The sequence below is a fragment of the Salarias fasciatus genome, chromosome 7, assembly GCF_902148845.1.
Source record: "Salarias fasciatus chromosome 7, fSalaFa1.1, whole genome shotgun sequence".
Lineage (NCBI taxonomy): Eukaryota > Metazoa > Chordata > Actinopteri > Blenniiformes > Blenniidae > Salarias > Salarias fasciatus.
In genome coordinates this window covers 405742-428210 of record NC_043751.1, presented here as the reverse complement: position 1 = coordinate 428210, position 22469 = coordinate 405742, and the positions used below count along the sequence as shown (strand labels likewise).

Genomic DNA, 22469 nt, shown 5'->3' with positions numbered 1-22469 from the left:
TAAGATGTACTGAAGTGCGTTTGTTCTACAAAGGAGACTTTTAGTGAAGGCGTTTTGGTGCATCTCATTGTCTAATTCAGGGTTTTTTTTCTGCTTCCTATTTTCCTTTCTCCTCTCTCTTCGTTTATCCGTCACCTGCCTCCGTCTGTTCTTTCCACCTGTTCTTTCCTCCATTTGTCTTCATACGCCGTGTTTCCCTGCTGTTGATTAGAACTCCTCCAGAATAAATTTCTGAGAGCCAAAGCAGCAAACTAATCACCTCCTGTCCTGCAGTTTGTTTTCCTGACACGGCGATCAGCGGCGTTACCGCCGGAGCTTTGATCAGCTGACAGGCCTTCAGCGAGAGCCTTCACTCACAGCTACGCCTTCACCTCTCTCTTTTGTTTGTTCTTCAGGGAAATGTGCTTCACAAAGGGCCGCTGGTGTCTTCAGAAGCTCACGGCTTCCTCCTCAAGGCCGTCATTCAAGGTATCCGAGCTCTTCATGGGGACAGTAGATATAGTTTGAGGAAAATATATTTCAGCATGATCTTGATTAAAAAAATCATTTCATGCAAGTACAGTTGAAAATCTGTACCGTTCATTCATTCAGTGGTCATACTCTGTCTGATGGTGTGAGAGGTGAACCCTCCCCCTGACTGCTTCTGTCTCTGCTTTCCCAGATGAAGATTCGTCCATTAACGTCGTCCTGTTGGGAGCTCTGGCCAAAGCCTTCAGCGAGGCCGTCAGTCCCGGGGTACGTTCACTCAGTCAGCACAGAGCCAGCCTGCAGTTCCAGCTCAGCCAGACTGGAAGCGTCAGTCACAGATCCTGTCAGGTTCACCCTCAGTCTGTTCATTACAATGTCACGCCATGAGGAAGACGGTCCCGTGCCGATCGACGTGCGTTTCTGACGGCTGCTGAATTTAATTTGCAGTCTGAGTTATTTTCTGATTGCGTTTCTCTCCTCCGTCTCGCCCATTAGCACGCTGACATTGTGTTCACACTCAGGCGACAGCTTCACACGTGATCGTCATCGTCACCGTGCGAGCACAGGCCCTCATCCTGGGTGAAAACAGGCCATCTGGGGCCTCTTCTTAGTTTTCCAGTCAAACAACTGGATGGTGCGCGTGTGATTTGTCCAGACTGGAGTCATGAGTGTCCCTGTGGTCCTTCAACAGATCAAAGGTTTCATCACTCTGAAGCTGTTGAGTAGCACACAGCAGAAAAAAGAGTTCCCTTCAAAGTGATGGAGAAAAGTGGCTTCCACACATATCCACTAACATTAGCATGTTTTAAGTGTCTCAGGCATCATGTATGCAAGCAGATGTGAATAAATAATTCACATTTGCAGTGAAAATAATACATTATTCAAATGATTTCAAATTAAAGGTGTGTCATTGTTATGTAAAGTTTTGCACTTGTGTTCTTCAGTACCGAAAGTGAAATATCCTTCAATTACGACAATGTAAGTAGTGTTCTCCAGAATGTGCATATTTGGACGTGTCCACAAATTAAAGGTGCAGCAAGTAACACTGCATCACATAACATTCTTCCTCCTCCCCTTCAGAGAGTGTCACAAAGGTTGCCTGTTTGGGAGACTTGAAGTGATTCCAGACAACGGTGGCAAAGACATAAAATACTGAATGCATGTCTGGCAACCTCGGGAACTCACATATGATTGGCTCTGGAACCAGGAAGTAGCGACGGTCTGGCCTCGTCCACAGGAGTTGTTCCTTTTCGTACCTCTCAGTGTGAAAGAAAAAACTTTGTTGATGGACATTGTTGATGGAGAAGACAGATTGTTTCTTCTTCAATAACGGGTGACAAAATGTAGTGATTTTCAATAGCTTTTTGTACTGTTTTTTTTTTTAACTTATTGCACCTTTAACTCATCCTGCAGTTTGTAGTTTTTCACTAAGATAGCTTGTGTTCCTTACTGCACTGTCTGGAGGTCTAAGATGAGAATCATGATGTGGAAAACACTCCGATACCTGAGTTCACGCCAACTAAGTAAATCAAATTTAGACCAAATCAAGCAACAAAGTATCTACAAAGACTGGGACAATATGTGTGCAATATGTGAATAAAATGTGCGTGTGTCGGTACACAAACAGCGTTACGTCGTCTGCATACGAGGATGACGTTCAGGCCTGTGGTGTGTATTACACTGAAGTTAACTAACTCGGATAACTTCATCCTTGAGAGAAGTTCAAAGTAATAATGAAAGTGCGGAGCTGCCACAGCCTGTGGGCTTGTGTCTGCTGCACCACCGTCTGACGGCCCGTCTGGAGCCTTCAGAGCCAACGAACAGCAGCGCCGTTATCGACTCGTTACTTAAGAATGGGCTTCAGTGTTTTCCTGGATGTAACTTTGATGATTTTAATAAATGATTGAGGCATTCACAGCTTTGGGAACAGGGTGCGAGCATAGACTCTGACTCTGAGGACGCTTGAGTGGCTGCAGTCCTGTAGAGTAACCAGGGATTGACGCAGAATAAAGTGTGCTTCAGGAGGGCTAAAGCGGCGGTAGCCTCAGGTGAGGTGGTTCAGATTGTGAACTTCTGTCCTCCTTTCCTTTGGTTTCTGCCAGCGGTGTCGCCTCCCACCTTTCCTCCTCTTCTGTCTTGGTCAGTTTTATGTGGGGCATCCAGGCCCAGTCCTGAATGAGTGCATGCTTCACCACATTAACTCCTCTTCACAGTAGACTGACTGGATATATTTTCATTAGAACCCCACAGCAATAACAGAATGACACCGTTGTTATTGGAGATGAAAACTGATGCTCCAATTGAACTAGAGACGTCACATGACGGGTAATTACACCTGTAAATAAAACTGTCCAGCCAAACCCCATTACTCTGGACAGTCACATACAATTCTATTTGTAGCGTCTTTGTGGACGGATTAATTCAGCTTCTGAATGAGATCCAGAATGAAGTGTATCCTGGAATCTGTAGCTCCTCGCTGTGTTGAAACTTCTGCAGTCTGAAGTGACGGAGTCATCTGGTTTGATATATGTGTGTGTTGACTGTTCACTTTGTTTAAGCCATTGATTAAGTTGGATTTGCTCAATCTGGAGTTCAGTGTGTATTTGATTGAACCGAGTTTAATTCGCTGGATTGACTTTGACTGGATTTAATAATGTAAACTGGGTTTTGGTTAAAAAACTGAGGTCATAGGAATTTTCATATTTGAAGCTATCTTTAAAGAATTATGATTAAAAGTGCAGTGATGATTGTTTAATACGAGTTTATCCAGTTTATCTAGGTCCTCTTTTGGTGCATGTCACAGTGACCGCTTCACACCAGCTGTGCTGCAAACTCTCCTGGCTCCAATTAAAACCAAGAGGGTTAAAAGCAGCGTTTCTTTAGTTCCCTCAGGGCAGAACTTTGCAAAACTTCAAGACCAAAAGGGACGTTTTCATGCTTTTCCATCAAATCAAATTTAGCTGGTGCTACAAAACATGTTGAACCTTTAAAATGAGGTGAACACAGCTTCTACGGTTTCAATTATACAGTAGGTTTGAAACCTGAACAGAAACCATCTTCTGCTGCATTTATGAAGTTTCAATAACAACTTAGGATGGTAAACGTTTCATGACATGTTTGTTTTTGTGCCTGATTTTAGAGGTTTCATCCTTCTTTTACAACATTTTTCAGACAGTTTGGACATTTTAGAATAGAATAGAAACACATTAATCTCTGAGAAAAACATTCCTTGAACCATTGCTCCACACAGAACAAGTAGAAAACAGATGAATATCAAATTCGGAGAGGATAAAGATTAAATGTGCCGTAGGCAGGATTTTGCTAGTCACTGCTATGTTTTCTGTGTTTTCTTTGGATTAAATCCATTGATGATCCTTTAGGAGTGGAGTATAACTGCACTACCGCGAGGGCGCAGCGTTTCCATCTCTGCTCTGAGCTGAGAAGGAATCTCGACCGCTCCAGGTATTTTTGACCAATCGGAAGAGCCCCTGAGGCTCTATCCTGATTGGTCGAGGGGCGGCGCTTCATCCTTCATCATGATTGGTTGTAAAGCTCTGCTTCTTGTGAAGGCGCATGAGGAAGTCCAGGCCCGCATGTTTACCTGCCTCGTCGGACAAAACATCATCAAAACACCACGGAGTTAACTGAGGACAGCACGAAGAAGAACAGCGAGAAGAAGAAGGAGAAGAAGAGCAAAAACAAGAACCATAAACCGGCAGGCATTGTGTCGCGTTTGCACGCACGTTCTTGTGGGAGGGGCTTAACTTGCGTAAGGGCGTGATGTCAGAGGAAACGGGACAGGAAGGGCTGTGCTGGGTTTCAGATCACCATCTTAGATGGGTCAAATCGCCATCGTGCTTAGGTAATCCTGCCTACGGCACCTTTAAATAAGTAATTTGAAGTATTAATATGCACAAGGCTTAACGGTGACTGATAAAAACACAGAAAGGATGAAATGAACCAAAACACAGCAAACACTGTTTACAGAGAGGAGTTTGAGTCTTATGGCCACAAGAAGGAAGAACATTAGAGCCATTTAACATTTTATCTCTTTTCTAAGCAGTTTTTTTTTGTTATTGTTGAAGATTTTTTTCAGTTATATTTCCATTTTTTGTTATTGTGCTTATTTTTCGAGCCTTTTTTGAATCCAAACGTAAAAAATGATTCTGGTATGTAAATGAAATAGTAAGAGCAATCATTTATTTAGGTATAACGTTGTGAAAGGTTCTTGAAGCGACAGGTTGAAATTATTTTTTTCTCCCCATTTGACCCGTGGTGTGACTTCTCGGAGCAGCATGCTGCCACAGTACGGTACTGCAGAGCTGCTGGGGGTCAAGGGTCATGCTCAGGGACCCACAGAGCTGACCTGTCAGCTGTAGGATTGAAACCTGCAACCCTCAGGTCCCAGTTGGCCTTCTGCAGCGTCTCGGCCGCCGCTGCCCTCGGTGTGCACAGCTTCTGAAGTTAGAGCTCCCATTTAATTTATTCAGAAAGCTGAAGAGACCGTCGAAGCTTTAACACAGTTACCTTTAAAAAGAGCCAATCGAGCTGAAGAGTAAATCCTCTTTTCCACCGATCTGACTCCGTATCTTGAACTGCGTCAACAAATCAACCGAGGCCAAAGTTGTGAGCGCTGCAGCTTAGAAGTGAGCTGATAACAATGATGGCGATCATGTTTATGTAAACCCTGACGAGGAGTGGCTGTCACCTGGGCGGAGTCGATCAGCACTTCAGAGCATAATCCTCCTGGGGCGGGTTTGGTTTTTCACCCCGTGGCGGCGTCTCGAGGGGACTGAAAGCCCTGGAGCGCCGGGTGAAAGGCAGGAAGCGGCGGCAGCTCCTCGTAGCAGCAGATCACAGAGGTGTCGTCAGGCGGCGTGTCGCCGTAACGTGATTATTGAGGCTATCTGCCGTCCCTTTGTCAGCCTGAGCGGAGGCTTTGAGAGCCGTCTCTGGAGGGGGCAGCTGACAAGCCCAACAAAAGACAATCTCCACTTTTCACACCGGCTTATCGTCTGCGTCTTGTTGTGACGTCTCGCTCGGTGTCTCTCGGGACGCAACATCTGCCGCCTCGATCTGTCCTCCCTCTGGGAAGGAGGATGTATATTTATATCTGTGTACGCTGGCTCACTTTTTAATCTCAGATTTCCTTGCCTCTGCTTGTTTATCTTGTCTCGGTGCAGGATGTGGTGGCGGCCTCCGGCTTCTCTGTGGGTAAATCTCCCACAGTTCATAAGGACAAGCTGCATGCCTGTAACCTGCTGCTGCATGGAGGCCACGCCTGCGTTTATGTAAGGACCTCTTCACTGATATGAGCGATTTTCACATTCTTTTCTGTCAGTAGCCTTTGAACAACCATTCTTTCAGCTCAGCACTGTCACAAAGCACCTCCCTCATGTATCTACGTCTGTCTTTTCCTGTCCTTGGCTTAATATTTTATTAAAGATGCTATTATCTACAGTACAAAGTTGTATTTTACAATGAATCATTAAAAAGTACCAGAGGAATCATGTGAATTGCAATGTAATTTTTGCTGCAGTGAGGCGTTTTGGAACAATTTCTCAATACTTGGAAGAAAATGGAAGAAAATGAGGTGCTTTACAACCTCTGGCTCTTCTTATTGGGTGATGCAGTGAAATTTCCAAAAGAATCTCTAAAATCAGTGACTGGAACTCCCCACCGTAACGCAGCGGCTGCAGCCTGAAAGATGTTTAGGCTGATTAATACGCGGCCCCGGTGACCTGCCTTCCTGAAGGTGCAGAAGCTGTTTAATTATTTATCGTCCCGGGTGTCCCAGTGAAGACGTACTGCTCCAATAGCTAGCAACGATGAAAGCAGGGAGATGTCGTCCTGAACCCTTTGTTATTGGTTCCTGCTGTCACGGTGGAGTGAAATGGAGCCGGGTCTCCGTCTGTTTGGGTCGCTGGGAGTGTCGGCTCCACAACAGAAACCTCCACCAGTCTGTTGTGTTGTCGTAGCACAGCTGTTGCCTGATAGCGGGGATCCATTCATCACTTCACGTTGACGCAGAGGCAAGCCTCAAACCTTCATGGCTGTAATCAACCATAAAATATGTCAGATTGACGGAAAATCAGGACTCACATTTATTCTGGAACACCTTATTGAATGAACACAGCGGTTTATTTTCTTCACGCTCTCGCCTCCGCTCAGCTGTTCACGTTGCAGCACGTGTATTTTGCACATAAATACAAAGCTGGACGTCATTCAGTCATTCCAGCAGTCTCATATTGACCCGTATGAACCTGTGAGATTATGGTTGATGGTTTGTGGACCTTTTTTCCTTGAAGAATAGTATGGACTATCGATCAATACTGTTTATGTATCGGTACTGCCACTTTCATTGACACTGCTTAACCGTATTCTCATCAATACTTCTTTGTGTTTATTTTTCAGTCGAGCCATCTTTTGAACGAATCACTTTAATTAACATGAATGTGGTGACATTTACACTGAGCAGCTGTTTGTGGAAGTAAACTGTCCATGGATCATTTGGTATCAGGCCACAAAGAGAGAATAAAAACTTTTATTTTGAAAGTGTACTTTTAAATTTCCGTTAGTCTGCATTGAGGTTTTTTTTTTTTTTTTTTTTAAGTGCTCGACCTCTGCCAGCGCTTCTTTTGTTTTTATGCACCGTCCTTAAAGTCCCTAGCGCAACAGAGGCCGGGGACCACTGTTCTAAAGCTGGTTTTTGGATTTTGGTTTGTTGGTTTCGTGGAGGAGAGCCTCATGTCTGCGTCCTGTTTGTCCTCAGCTCTTCCGTCCGCCGCCCCCTCCTGACCCCAGGTCCCCGGTGGCCAGCAAGCGGAGCTCCGCCCCCCCCTCAGAGGTCAGGCTGCAGTGGTTCTCGTCAGTTCTGGTCTTTCTGTCTCAGACGGCCCATGATAGCAGCAGATAAAGGAAAATGTTCAGAGGACGGGAAACATTTCGTTTGATCGCTGGTGACCGTTGAAGTCACAGCTTTCATAAACAGTTTGATCTCTCGTCTTCACCAGCCGTATGAATGACTGTTGTGCTCAAGTTCTCCTAAAATAAATCACAATCAGTGCCAGAACCGGAAACCCTGAATGCTTCTGGTGCTTCTCTATCAACGCCTGAGAACTGCTGTCACGTTGTTGTTCCTGTGGGGACGGTGGATTTCTTCTGTCAATACGCTCTGGTATCTGTCTTCTGGAGACACATGGAAGGATCCTGCTGTTGTGTAATGCTCCAGATATTATATAAGCTCCTAGGAAAGACTTGTGGGAGTTCTAAAAGCTGGAATGAAAACCCAGCCGGAGCTAAATGTACCGTTTTGGTAAAAATATTCCTCATGATCATTTCATGTTCCAGCCGTTTCTGCTACAGCGAACTCTGCCCTAAAGTTACCGTTCAGCTCTCAGTGCTGCTTGAAACCTGATTTCAGTCAATCATTCACTTTCTGCTGTTTCATATATTCATGTTTATGTGTCATATCCTCATAGAAATATTTTTCTGAAGCCCATAGATCCAAAATAATACCATTGAAACAGATTAATTTGTAAGTAGAACTTAAGTGTTAAGTATTTTCCGGCTCCCACTTTCCTCTTCACCGTCTCTGTTGAAAACGAGAGAGAACTTCCCCGTTAGCCAAACTCCAGTGTCTTCCTGTGAACGTATCCAACCCTGTCCAGTAGAGCAGAGATGCTTTTTGCTGTCATTTCTGGCAGCCTGCGGTTCAGGTCTGGACATTCAGAAGCACCATCGGTGTATTTCCTGTTAACGGAGAGACGGGCGGCGCCGTGTGTGACTGTCAGCAGATCGCGCCTGTCGGACTGGGCTTGGTTTATCCGTCACGTCGGGTCCCAGGTGCTGCCTGTTTCCATCAAAGCTGCCGGAGCAGCGTTTTCTGACCAGATGAGACCAGACGGAGCTTCCTGAGCGTCGGGAGCGGCGCGAAATGACCACGATCTAAACGATTCTCCCTCCGCTCCCGTCGCCGCCCGGACGCTCCTCTTCATTCAGCGGCTGAATGAATTCCAAAGCGTGGTGGACTCGTTCCACGCAGATCCTCCACCCTCAGTGTCCACACCTTCGACCCTCCGTAAATCCCACCACACCACCACCGCCTGGCTTCAGCTGTGCCATTTAAACCCTGCTCAGCATTTTTCACGCACTAGTTACAGATGATTGGGAGTTGCTGCTGAACATGGCCAGCATGACTCGCTAACCTGTCCAAAGAACTGGGGCTGTGACTTCCCATGTGTTGAGTTTTGTATAGATAGAGGCAGTTCTCACTGTGAGGATACGTGTACGAGTCGTTTTTCAATTCCCAGAGGCACACATTGACCTGAAAGCAAACAAAGAAAAAAAATCATCCATATATTCACGTTGACAGGAGAAATGAGAGTCAGTGGAGGGGATCAGAGGTTTTCCCAGGCCCGTGATCAACGTTTACAGGCTTCACTGAAAAGCTCTCTGTCAGATCTGCTCTGTGGAGCTAATGTGGTTAAAAATAAATGCTGAACACTGTCAGTCCTCTTCTGCTGTTGATGAGCGTCTGCTCGCTCCTCAGATCCTCAGGACTCTCTGAACTGCATGTCCTGTAGACGTTTGAAGTCCAGCACGCCGGAGTTCCTGACCACTGTACGGTCTGCAGCGATCATTAGCTTACTCACTTCGCGTTACACGTTACGATGAATGGTTCATCCCTAAATTAAATCAGCCAGACTCAAGAACACCAGCATCTCGCGTGGATCTCAGATTCTCAAATCCAGAAAACACACACACAAAAACGTCCGGGAACATTTCCTTTACGTCTCAGTCAACACGTCTGAGTTCCTGACTCCTCCCTCTCTGTTTAAATATGCTAATCATATTTAAATGAACCCTGCGTCTGAGATTCGCCTCTCGGCACGATCAGAAAATGAAAACCTTGAGTGAGACGTGAAAGAAGGAGAGCTTCAGGAAAAGGGATTTTCAGACGCTGATTTGTGTGTTCACTCGAGCGTGCTCCATCTTTTATCGACGAGAGGCGCGATGGCGAAGGCTCTGTGAGATTCTTGTCACGCATGACACTCTGGAAGTGCAGCGGAAGAAATTTCACCCACACAGGTGAAGCCGGGGTCGATTCCCGGGCGAGACGCAGCAGTGTTTCTATTTTTATTTATTTATTTGATCAGCTATCCCCCAGTGGGGGCTCAACCTTTCCACCGGCTGCTCCCATGATGTTTGCACCTACGATCACACGCTGTTGTTGCAAATTGAAGCAGGAGTGCGCCGGGGAAGCGGTGAGGCTGATTATGACGGTTCACACTTGACGCACGGGATTCTGGACTTCAGTACTTTGCCCACAGCGACGATCACAGGCTTGTTAGAACGATCTGAAGTTGTAGTTTAACCGACAAAAAACAGCAAGTCTCTAACTTTAACCACTGATGCCAGCAAGACGGGATCGTATTCAGGTGATTAATAGTAGTCAGTTAAATGGATAAATTCGCTCAGCAAGAAGCCGCACCTCGCCCCAGCGTTGCTGCATTTGAGTCACATGTAGGGATGGGTACCGGAGTCGGTGTTTTTATAGGCACCGACCGGATTCCGTCAGTACGACTGAGTGGGGCGCAAAATCAAACGGTACCATGTTTCAGTACCTGAACGCCTCCGTGTGACTGTGAGGGACTGGAAGAGTAGAGGATTTTCCATGCTGGACCTGAATGCAGCATTTCACGCACAAGAGCGTAACGACGTCAGTAGCTAGCATGTCAACAAATCAAACATGACTAGAAAGTGCTCCAAATCACAGCTCCGCTTTTCAAAATAAGATGCCGATCACGCTCGCTGCAGCAGGAAAACTTCTCATGTTAAAGATCTCCTGGTTAAGAACAAGATTTTTCTCAAGGCTGATTAGCGACCAGCCTCAGATCTACGGCTCCCACTCCTGCATTCGGCACCGTTAGCACCTTAGCATTGGTCAGCATGCTAGCATCCATTAGAGACTCGTCTGCAACAACAATTTAGCTTTTATTAACAAATAAACAGAAAAGTTAACTGGTAGCGTTGAGTCACAGTACGATCTGTACATGGATCAAATGTAAATGTTTCCTGTCGACTGATACAGATTCATTCTGCAATGCTGCTTTTATAGCAAACCAGGCTTTGGCGTTGAGCAGTTCATCACTTGCACATCACATTGTAAGTTTCCCAGCATCTCCTCTCTGTGTATGTTTTTATACTAATACGACCTGTAGATGACCTCTGACCTGCCAGCTCCCTCCTGCAGTCCCTCTGTGGACCACCGGGGGCCTCGGCCCGCCCTCTGAGGATCCCAGCACTGAACAGCTCAGAGTGACTTACCGACTAGAGTCGCCTGACGCGGGACGAAAAGCAGCCTCGCTTTAAAGAACGTCTCCACTGTGTGTTTGAGAAGTTCCATGACCTTTGACCCGGCTGCTCACGTGTCCTCATGTGGATCTCCCTCTTCCCAGGTTTCCAAGACCGCCAAGACTCCAAAGTACATGTACGTCCGCCTGGACGAGCTGAAGGCGGCGGCGGCGTCGGTCAACGTGTACGGCGTGGTGGTGTTCTTCAAGCAGCCGTTCCGGAGCCGCGGCACAGGTCGCTCATGGTCCCTCAACACACTCCAGACACACTCTTCTTCATCCACCTCTGCTGCCTGATGCTCGAGTAGTGGAACGAAAAATGAACAGGAAATTGAATCAGTCCGATAATTCAGGCGGTGACGCTGTGAACTGTTCTCTCCTTCATGGAATGACCTATTAGATCCCAAACCTAAGTCTTTCTCCACACCCTCTCCACCTGCTGCAGGTCCTTCCTGCCGATCTGTGGTTGATACTACTTCAGTCTTCATGACGGAAAGGCCTCTTTTTGTTCTGCCTGGAAAAAGAAAACACTTTCACAAAGTCCTTGAAGAAATGAGGCTCATCTGAGTGACGATCTTCTCCATGATCAGTGAAGCTGCCATGATTCCCTTTTAGATTATTCATGATGAAAAGTTCGCGATGGGACTTTGACTTGACTGAAAGCACTTTTTATCAGTGTTATTGTCAGCAGGAGGTTATCGGTGTGTAAAAACAGAGCCAGAGAGACAAACGGAGCTAGGAAGGTTCTGCCTGTTTGCCTGGAAAATGTGCTCAAAACTGTCAGAAAAGCTGGTAGCTATCGACAACAGAGGCCAAGAACGTGACGAACCGAGGCCCCGAGGAAGAACCGGGGAGCGTCTTTTTTAGGTAATGCTTCAGGAAGTCATAAGAGCGATGAGCGCTGGGAGAGAGAAGACGAGCTGCAGCCGTTTGTGTGGAAACGGCTGATTATTCCTGCGACCGGCTCAGAGGGCACAGCGGAGCAGAGTGGCGGAACACATCTCCAGCGGACGTGTTGACGAGCTAATGATGGAGGCCGGGGCCCGGCGAGGCCGCTCGGCCGGATCCTAAAAGCTTCGGCCCGCTAATCATCACACAGGGAGCCGCTCTGATCTAATCCCGCCAACCTTCTGGAACATTTACTTCATTTCCCCGCTGACGCGCCGCAGCTGATATTATTATTATTACTGTTATTAGAGAAGTGACTGCGGGTGAGTCCTCAGATATCGGCCATGTTGGAGTGAGGAGCCGAGTCCAACCACAGCCCAGCGGCATCGTGTGTGTGTGTGTGTGTGTGTGTGTATGTGTGTGTGTGTGTGTGTGTGTATGTGTGTGTGTGTGTGTGTGTGTGTGTGTGTGTCAGATTATCAGGCGTCAGACGTGTGTTTGGGAAAGTACTGTCACGTTTGGGTTTGATCAGAAGCAGCGTCTCACCTGCCCGTCTGTCGGCTACTCTTGTTACTTGTTAAGGTGTTTTCCGTGTGGTTGTATTGAAATAAAAAACAACCAGCAGCACCACCTGGTGGCCTGGCATGCTAACTACATCCTTTTCAGCGTTCCTGCCGGTTGTGTTGAAGGAGATCTTTTTCAGAAGACTTTATTGAAACGAGGCGTTGTCACTTGAAATGATGTGGTGTGAGCGAACCCTGGGCGGGTTCGTGGAGTCCGGTTTGGGCCGCTTTATACTGGTTGTTTTACGGATCCAGAAGGGATGGAAAATTACGTTGCGCAGCAGGAGTTTCAAACTTAGATATACGACCATAGTATTAGCCCGCTTTTTCATTTGGGAGAACCGCCATCCGGTCGTACGTGACCTTACGGGTTTGTCCCCCTTTCCTCCAGTCCCTGGCGCGTTGGCTGCCGGATGCGGAGAAAACCAACCCGCTGTCGGATCCCTTGTAGAGTCATGATCCCGTTACAGCTGCGGGATGCATCAAGCCACAAACAAAATGCATCTGATGGAAATACAGCCGTTTATTACAGTGGCGCTAAAGCTAGTAGTCACATCTATGGTCATATATCTATGCTCGAAGCTCCTGCTGCGCATCCATTCTTCAACCTCAACGTAACCCGTGTAAAATGACCCTCACCGTTTTTCCAGTTGCATTCAGAAAACGCCCCGCTTACGTGATATTTTTCAGCTGAAAGTGGAAAAACTTTTGCTGCAGTTTACTTTCTTGGAGTCACTGAAAACGGTTTGCAAGGTGGAACTTTCGCGAAAAGCTTTGACCCCGTCTCCATGGAAACGGGGGAAATCACAGCTTTCTGAAATTGATCACACTCCGTTACCTTGTCTGGACTGGTTCCAGTCCAGATTCTCCTGGTCCTGGTCCTGGTCCTGGTTCCAGTCCAGATTCTGATGGACTTGGTAGTTTTAGTTGACGGTCATCATAATAACAATCCAACATGGCCGTTTGTCCAAATGAGTGTGTGTGTGTTCTCCGTTGTTAATGTTAGTGTACCAGGCTGTGAAGTGAATGAGAAGCCTTGTGTGTGTTTTCACTTGGTCTCGGTTTGATCCTTCTGCTGAGGTGTTGCTGGGAGTTTTCCTGTCGTGACACACGCTTGATGTTTTTCTTCTCGTCTCGCTCAGACTGGTGCTCCAGCCTGAAAATCGTCGATCAGTCCAACAAGAAAGTCGGCTGCACCCTGTTCTGCGAGAAGCTGGAGGATCATCCGCAGATCTTTAAAAACGGAGACATCATCCGCATGCACAGAGTCAAGGTCCCGCCTGTTCTGCCCCCTCGGCCCGCGGTCCTGTAGAGACCTGCTGATTGTGTGTTCTGGACTCAGACCCAGCTCTACAACGGCGCCATCACGCTGGTCAACACCTTCGGCTTCTCGGCGGTGACGTTCGACGGGGCCCCGGGTTCGGCCGTGGAGCCGCGGACGTCCAGCCGCTCCTTCCACTTCGACCAGGACGACCGGCGGAGGGTGGAGGAGCTGCGCTCCTGGGCCGGCGGCCAGGCGGCGCTGCCCCGGGACGCCGCCGCCGTGCCCCTGTCCTCCGTCCGGCCCAGAGCCTTCTTCGACCTGACCTGCCAGCTGCTGGCCAAGGCGCCCATGGACACCACCTGCACCCTGCTGAGGGTACGGACCCCCGCCGGCCGGCGCCGCCCTCTGCGCGGACCGCTGTGACCGTTGTGATTGGCTGGTTGTTCCAGGTGTGGGACGGGACCAGGTGTCCTCACCCTCAGGTCGAAGTGATGGTGGAGCCGCACGCCGTGGAGGGACCGGCGTCCTTCTCCAAGGACAAAGAGAGCCTCGTCGCCAACGTCTTCGTCTACGACAACCACGTGGAGTCTGCCCGGGCGCTGAAGGTAGGAGGTGATGTGGCGTCACGATGAAACGGCGGCTCGAGACTGATTCTGTAATCTCAGTTTACCTGCTGGAATGAATAATCTGGACATAGCTTACATTTTGAAGATGAATATACATTTTACAAGCTGGAGATTGTGTGAATTCTAAAGTGAAAATGAAATCTAACCTCAGCTCAGTTTTTCTGACTGAATCATGAATGAACCCGAGTCCCTGCTGAGTGTGTTTGACAGAGGAAGACTTTTTTTTTTTTTTTTTTTTGCTGAGGTGAAACTTGTTCTGATAGGAATCAGTAAAGAAGAATGAGGTGGTTCTTTGTTGGAGAGAAGAATCGGGAGGTGAGTTTGAGGCTTCAGAGGGAAGAGAACAAACTCCATGGCTGCTGGTGTGAAGTCGTCCAGTGAGACGAGTCTCGGGTGTTTCTCTACATGCAGCCTTAAAGGGAGGCTTTCCACCGTGTGGTACGGCGGAGGGAGCATCATGGCATGAGGCTGCTCTCACATCTTTAACGCGGGGTTTCATCCCGGTCTTCTCTATCTGTGTCCAGCTGGCCTCATGCAGCCTGAGCTGCGAGACTGGCGGTGAGGCAGGAGTCTTTCGGTCTGCTCTGGTTCGGCTCTGGTCCTCACAGAGACCACAGAGACAGGGAAGTGTGAGTCTGAGCGATGGCGGCAGCAGGGAGACCCATCCTTCTTTATTCAGCGCTCTGAGACATAAATTGCACGGTGTCGGTGGTAAACTCTCCCTGAATGACCAGATGAGTGACTCATGAGCCGCCGTGTCATCAGCTGTAAATCCTCACTTGAAGGAGCTGCTCTTCACTACTCAAGACTGCAAAGGCAGTTTTTCTTCACCAGGAAACAAACAACATTTAGATGTCACTTCTCTGTAATCTGATCAGGACTTTAACAAGCTCTTCCTACAGAGGCTGGTGTTAAATTACAAGCATTCAATGATTGTTTCAACAAAGATTTGATGCCGTTATAACAGACAGATTTTACATCAAAGGTCACAAAATCAGGTCAGGTTAGATCCAGCTGCTCGGCAGTGATCAGCTGATGAATTTCACCAGCAGGGGAGAGCGACCCGAGCGCTCATCAAACCGCCTCCTTGGAGCCGGTTTTCTGGCTTCTGAGCTGGTTGTCTGCTCTTTCATTGCAGACTATTTGTAGAAAATGAAGCACATCTATTGTTAATTTATTATAGTTTAGTATTAACCCTTAAGTATTCAATGTAACATCTTGAAGCCCTCTGAGGCAACTGTTGTTGTGATACTGGGCTATACAAAAATAAATTGATTGATTGATTGATATTAGTTATTTTTTTTTAAATTTATTTTTGTAGATTCTGAATCGCACAGGGTGGGGCGGCGCCAAATGTCACGAAGCAGCTCCACCTGCTCCACCTCGGAGAACCACTGCAGCTGTTATGGCTTGAATGCTGAAGCTTCCTCAAAGCGTTTGTTCCTTCAGTGTTCACTCTGCCTCACTAGTGCTAAATGAAAATAAGGTGATTATAAAAGTAGACATCTGCTTCTTCGATCTTTCATTTTTAATAGATTAAAGACGTGTCAGATCAGATCGGGACTCGGTTTCAGCCGTTACTCAAAACCAAATGAATCAAACTCGGGAGCCAAAGACCTGATCGGGACGTCTCTACTCAGTGCTTGGCTTTCACTCTCAGGGCCGTCATTCCTCCTCACTGTTCAGTTTGTTGATCTCTTCAGGGCAGATCCACATGTCAGAAGTCCTCCCAGAACACTGGGAGAAACTGTTTTACAGTTATGGGAGCAGCAAAAACTAAGAACGTGAAGGCAGAACTGGTTTTGTGTGCCAGCTGGAGAAGAAAACTACTTCATTAATGCATTTTTTTTAAAATGTAACAGCCTTAAAATGAAAACTGGACCAGAAGGAGAAGCAGTCTCCTGTCTCCTGTGTGGAGGTGTGACGAGTAAAAAGCCAGTTGCGTCCTCTTTAGCTCAAAATGAGTTGTAGCTCACGCAGGAAGCGTCTCTCTGTCGGACTGTAACGATTCTGCTGCAGCCTCGGAGAGAAACGTCTGTCTCTGGTTCCAGTTGGAGCTTTTTCTTATGTGCCGAGGGAAACTCACCTTTCCTCACCATCAGATTCCTGTAAATCAGACAAACGATCCCTGTTATTTCAGCAGTTACATTCTCAAGTTAGATCTGAATTTAATCTCCTATCAATACTGACGACTTGAGCTGTTTTCCCTGAGTGTGTTTTTTTCTTTTGAAATACAGACCCTGAATATATTTAATTAGTGTTTTCCTTGTTTTTAGGGGGTTCAGTCTAGAAATCCTCCGTTCCCAGTGCGCTCATGCTGTTTTCCCAGCAGTCGTCAGCAGGAGTCGTGAGTCATGTGACTTCCTCCAGCCCTCCCATCTCAGCCGACCGTTTAGGAACTCTTTTCCGTTCCGTTGTGAAGCTGCAGTGTAAATGTGCGAGCAGGCGTCCTGCAAACCGCTGGAGGTGCAGGACTGACCTCTGGACTGATCGGAGGGAACTCCCTCCTGCCGTGCACTGACTGCAGTCGTGCGCAGTTCTGTCTGCTCTCCTGCGCCCACTTCCTCTTTCTTCATCGCCGTCCAGGAAAATGAAGGGTTGTCTTCAAAGGTCACCTCTGCTGCAGAGCGGCTTTTCTTCTCACAGTGTTGTTTTGAAAGTTCCCCTGAACGTCGGTCACTCGCTGGTTTGGTCTTTTTCTTGCACTCTGAGGACGAGAGTCCCGCGGAGCTGTTTGCTCCATGACGGGACAGGAAAGCAGCATCTCCTCTGTCCTCCGGCTTACAAGGACGTCCACCCTGTAATAATCCCAAATAACTGTCCCGGAAGAGGAGGACAGACTTTCTGCTGTGTTTTTACTCCCAGATTACAGGGTCGTTCTTTGTTGATGTCAGTGTGGAGCTGGTCAGAAAGATTCAGAGCTGCGAAGCAGCAGAAGGAAAAACTAATCAGTTTGATATTTCTATGACTGAATTAGTTGAAAATGGAGAAAAGCTTAAGCAGCAGGAGAAGAGGTTTTTGGCCTCTGGATGGGGAAGCACCACATACCGGCGTTGAAATCGCAATTGGCCGATATCGGTCATTGTTTTCAGTTCAATCAGTAAATCTGGTCCAGTACTAACAGCCGGTGTTTGTCTGCGTCTTGTTCCTGTTTTGCGTGTTGGTTTAAGGTATAATCCAGTCATGATTGTGATGTTTTTGATTTAGCGTTTCATCGATGTGAGTTAATCTGATCAGCCAGACTCCCAGCACGGCGTCCGCCGCCGGCGTCTCATGGAAACATGTCGTAGCAGGATGCAGAGTCACGCTGCGCAGGAATCCGACGCTGAACCGAGGCTGTGAGCAGTTTGGCACCGCGTTTAAATCCCCAACAGAAACCCAAATGAAGTGTTGAGGAAGTTGGGACTCGGGACTGTGGCTCTGGTGGCTGAGAGGCGGCAGCGTGCTGATTTACCTCCAGCAGTGAAATTCTTCTGTCACAGAAGAAAAGCAGAAATCTGCAGCCAATCCACAGCGTTCGCTTTGGGAGTGTGACGCCTGTCTCGGCCGTTTGGTGTGTCTCCAGCGGTCTTTATGAACGCATTAAGGGTGATTATGGCGGGATTAAGACAGTTGACATCCCATCAGTGTGTGTGTCCTCAGATTAGACTGCTCCTGAGTCATGTTGAGCTCCCCTCGTCTCTGCCAGCTGGAGATGGAGCGGCGGAGCCTCAAAGACCCATCGCTCGTGGTTTTAGCGGATCGTCGTCCTCTACGCTCACTTCAGTAGTCCCTCCACAGCTCAGAGCTGCAGCTTGTCCTCACACAATGGAGTTCATCAAAGAGGGAGGATCCAGGTGTTTGTGGCGCTCAGGTGTGAACCAGACCAGGACCAGTCCAGTGAGTCCGGCTCAGCCTTCGGCTGTACAGGCTGTTATTGGTCAGCTGAAGAGCTCCTAAAGAAACTGACACTCTCCCAGAGGCAGAGCCCTCCACTCCTAATGAGGCCTGGACTGGAGCTGGAGCTTCCTCTGTGCTGGTTATGTAATTGTGTTTACCGCTTTAAATCTTTGATCAGCACGAGGGACGCTGTGTTGAAGTGTGTCTTTGTAGCTCGGCTGATTGTTTTGGGCCTGCCGAGCCGGTGGGAGCTTCTTCCCCCTGCGGAGGCTCATCACTGGCTGAAAGTAACTGAAACAGCTCGGCTGTTTTCTCTTTAATATTTATTTGATTTGCCAATTGTGTGTCTAAGTGGAGTTAATTTCCTCTGGTTATTTTCTTAATTATCGCCGCACGCGGCGGTCGTCCGTCAGCTCGCTGCTGTGTCGCTGTGTGAACAGCTCTGCTCCGTGTTCTCTGACGGCCATCTGCCCTCGACCCCCGCAGGCGCCGGAGAGCTCTTCACGCCAAGCGGAGCTGCTTCATTACTCATTTCAACCGTATTTTAATGCGGTAAATACCCCTCGTTAGCATGAGACCGCGGCTTGAAGCGTCGGCCCGGGTCAAATGATTCGGAGGTTTCTGGACCCGACGGACTGCTTTAATCTGCTGAATTGATCTTTCCCAACATTAAGATGATCAAACAATGTGATGCACATTTATTAATTCCATTTAATGCTAAGATAAAGACGAAGGATGGGTTCCGTTCACATTGGAACCGATACAGTACCCGGGTACGGTTCCTGGTGCAGAGCACCAACCGAAGACTCGGTCGAGAATGGAGGGCCTTTCTTTGACGCGTCCCTGGTGACAGATAGTGAAGAAGCCCGTCTGAGGCCTTCATCCACCCACAGCTGTGGGCTCTATCGGCTCCACGAGAGTTCTCTCTGGATTTACAGAGTCTTCACTCAGTCGAGGGTTTGCCCCCCTCCCCCGGTGCCGCGGCTTCAGCCGTGATCTTATTGGAACTCTTGAAGAGCTCTGCATTGCACCACAGTTCTCTCTTTACAAAACGGCTGCTTTTAGCCGAAGCTCCTGCCAACGTCTCGATTCCTCCCTGCGTCGACGTTTATTCCAGAGCTGCTGTTGGCCCGGCCTGCTCCAGGTGAACTCTCCAGTGGAAAAGATTTTGGCTGAAAGACCAAACTAGAAATTGCTCATGATGCTGAAAGAAGTAAGTATGCTTCATGCTTCCTGAAGCTTTGGGACGCTGCGATCACGTCCACACCCACCGCCAGATGTGTTGTTTCCCACTGCGTCGGCGCCGCGCTGGTTTTAGGATGCAGCCGTGAGCTTCCAGCTTTTTTTATAAACTCCACTCTGATTGGCTCAATCAGCTCAAACAGTAAGAAATATGAAGAGCTGCTGCAGAGAACGCCGGCGACAGTTTTTGTTCTGTCTGATGAAGATACGTCAGGTGTGTAGAAAGGTGGGTGGAGGTGTAAGATTTAAACGAGCGCAGAGTTAAAATTAGGCTCTGCTTTTGCTCGCGAGTAGAGAGGAATCACGAGGTCTGATCACGGATTTCACTTTTTTAATTGGAGCGGAGAAAAGGTGAGAAGCTTGTCTTGCCTGTTCAGCTTCACACCGCCGCGTTAAGCTGTTTTACGAGTTCCATTTTCCAGTGATATTTATCTTGTCTGACCAACAGTGGAACATCTGGGCTGGTTTTACATCCGCCACATGTTCAGTGAACGGCCAAACCCACGGCCTCTGGCCAGGCCCCGCCCACCAGCGCACAAGCACCAGTAACATTCAACTCACAACTTCTCACAACATCCTGTGTGGCGAACCATTGGAGCAGACCACAGCGTTGAATTCTGGGATAATTGAGTCACTTATGACGCTAAAATGGTCAAACGACGTGCCAATCGAACTGCGATCCAACAGGTATCCAGAAAGGAACAGCAACACGGGTTCTTCTCAGCTTATTTGTTCCAAGATCAGGTGATGAAGTCAAACACCAAAACTCAAGAAATGGGGAAAATATATGGAATTACTTCAAAAACCTGACATTTCTGAAAGAAGAAAATTAAATATTGTTGGTGAAAAAGCAAGTAAAACCTCCTAAAAAGAGGTAAAAGGATTAAAGCAGCTAAAATTTCAAAATTGTCAATAGAGAAACGGGAGAAAAATCTGTTTGAATCAGGTTAAATGTACTGAAATGTTCACTATTCTGAGCTGTAGTTAGACCTTAATGAATGTTTCTTAAGATATTGTTTTTGTTCGTGAATCAAAACTAAGACATGAAACTTCATTTGCCTCATTTTAAGGGTTAACTGAACATTACGGCTCCAAACCAACTTGACCTGGTGGAAAGTCACAAAAAGGGCTCTTTTGGTCAGAAAGGCTGCAGAGCCCTGACCTGGCTTCACTGATGTGGACTGATGTTGGACTGTAGGTGAGACGTCGTCCTGGTTTTCACAGCGGCAGCAGAAACACGCAGCTTTTCCTTCTTTGTCCTCTGCTGTGGCGGAGTTCGCCTGCAGAGACCCGTCCTAACCCTAACCTGCTCTTCTGAGACTTTTATGAAGCGTTTTTATTCGGACAGACCTTTGGTTGACCTGCAGCTGCCTCGTTTTATTTGCTTTACTGATTGTTTGTACTCCTCTTTATCTTTGTCCTTTTGTCAGTTTCACTACACACACTAATATTTTGCTGAGTTTATCTCTGTTTCTGTCTTTCTGCTTTTATTATTATTTCAGTTTTTGTTTTTGTGATTTCATTGTCGCTCAGTACTTTGTGATCTTTATCTGTGAAAGGTGCTCTATGAATATACTTTACTTTCTCACCATGTTCACACAGCTTCTTCTACCAGGATAAAGAAACAGTCTTGAAGCTCCGGTCATTATAAACATGATGACAATATTGAGCTAGAATTGCAAAGAAGGGTTTTGAAACCAGAGCTGAGTCCAGAGTCGACAGCTGAGCTCCAGTTTCTTCTGTCCTTCTAGCTGATACCTAAACCTGATTTATTTCCTGGAAAGCATTCCATGTCAGTCAGAGAGCTCTGTGCTCAGTGGACTGTATGCATGTTTCAGTGGAACTAGTGGGTACAGTCAACTGGAGTAAGTTTTATCCCAGTGTTGTTGGGTTTTTTTTTTTCATTTATTAATCTCCCATTAAAACATCTAAAGGCAGATACTGAGAACAGCAACGTGAGAAACATGTTAGGAGTTTGGAGACAGGAACAGAGAAGCAAGAGAGCCCAGTGGACCCGTCTGCTGGGGATTCAAACCCACACACTTCTGATCCCATGGGGGGTCCCCGGGCCTCTGGGCTGCTCCAGACCGGGATAGAGGGACACGTTGGTGGCATTTAATGGAAGGATTCCAGGATCCTGTCCTTCGTCAGGGGAGGAGATCAGGATTTCCAGGCTTTCCTGCTCTCCATATTACCACCACATTCACATCTGGAACTGGGTAATTAGACGACTTCAATAACGAACGCACCCATCTGTGTCCACACGCCGGATCATGTGTTGAAGGAAGTCTTTGTTCTTTGTTCTGATGACGCTGTCTTCAGCCGAGGGCCTTTACATGATCAATACTGTGAAGCAGTCCTCTGCACCACGTGGCCGCCGCAGTATGAAGTCTGAATGATGCATAAGAGTCTATTGACAACCCCTCTGAAGCAGAGATGAAGTAACCGAAGCAGCTTGCACTCTTGACGGGATTTTTTTGACAGCTGTGTCTCGGTACCCATCAGTCAGTTCACCTCTGGCTTCCACAGCTCGATGCTCGCCGAGGCTTTTCACGACAGGAGCGTTACAGCAGGAATATTCCCCCCAATTACCGAGCTCCTCTGGTGAATCATCAGCGATACTGTAGGAAATCGACTGAGGCGTTTCCTGTGAGAAAGCCATTAGGAGAGAAAGGAGCCTGTAATGATGAAGGGGGAAGCTGCGAGCCGGGTGTGGAGGAATCCGCGTACATCAGCCAATAAAACACACAGCGGATTGGTGTTTGCTCAAGAACGGGGGGAAATCTGAGTCAAAGCAGTGTTTACCTGTCAGTCCGTCACTCTTAGAGCACCTTCATCAGCAGATTCTCTTAGAAATCCACCTTCAAGGAGAGCAGCAGCATGTAGATCATCATGGACTCAGTGCTGGTAATGAAGTACGACGCTCAGCTGATGTGCCGTTGGTCTCAGATGCTCTCACCCTCAGGTAGTCCTGCGAGTGGTAAGCGGAAAGACGACCATTTTGTTTTTCATGGAAAATGGATTTATAGAATAAAATACCAAAACTCTCAAAATATCAGCTCAGGTGTTTTGAGCTCGGAGCGTTTGTCCGTCTGGTTGTTGGTGTATTCGGGGGATTACGTTCATCATTGAATGGAGCCCTTTCAGAGGTGGATTTCCAGAAGTTTTTATTTTAAAATATCAG

The 22469-nt window shown here is 47.5% G+C and overlaps 1 protein-coding gene across 2 annotated transcripts in view; it reads left to right on the top strand.

Annotated features, from left to right (window-relative positions):
- LOC115391926 (protection of telomeres protein 1-like) overlaps window positions 1-22469 on the top strand; it is a 47555-nt gene that overhangs the window by 13767 nt on the left and 11319 nt on the right. The window contains exons 3-10 of one of the 2 annotated variants that reach the window (XM_030096356.1): window positions 396-468; window positions 662-735; window positions 5652-5759; window positions 7241-7315; window positions 10929-11058; window positions 13417-13547; window positions 13617-13913; window positions 13988-14143. In XM_030096356.1, coding sequence (XP_029952216.1) covers window positions 396-468; window positions 662-735; window positions 5652-5759; window positions 7241-7315; window positions 10929-11058; window positions 13417-13547; window positions 13617-13913; window positions 13988-14143 — 1044 coding nt within the window. The remainder of the gene's footprint in view (window positions 1-395; window positions 469-661; window positions 736-5651; window positions 5760-7240; window positions 7316-10928; window positions 11059-13416; window positions 13548-13616; window positions 13914-13987; window positions 14144-22469) is intronic. The other variant, XM_030096357.1, reaches the window with a different exon arrangement.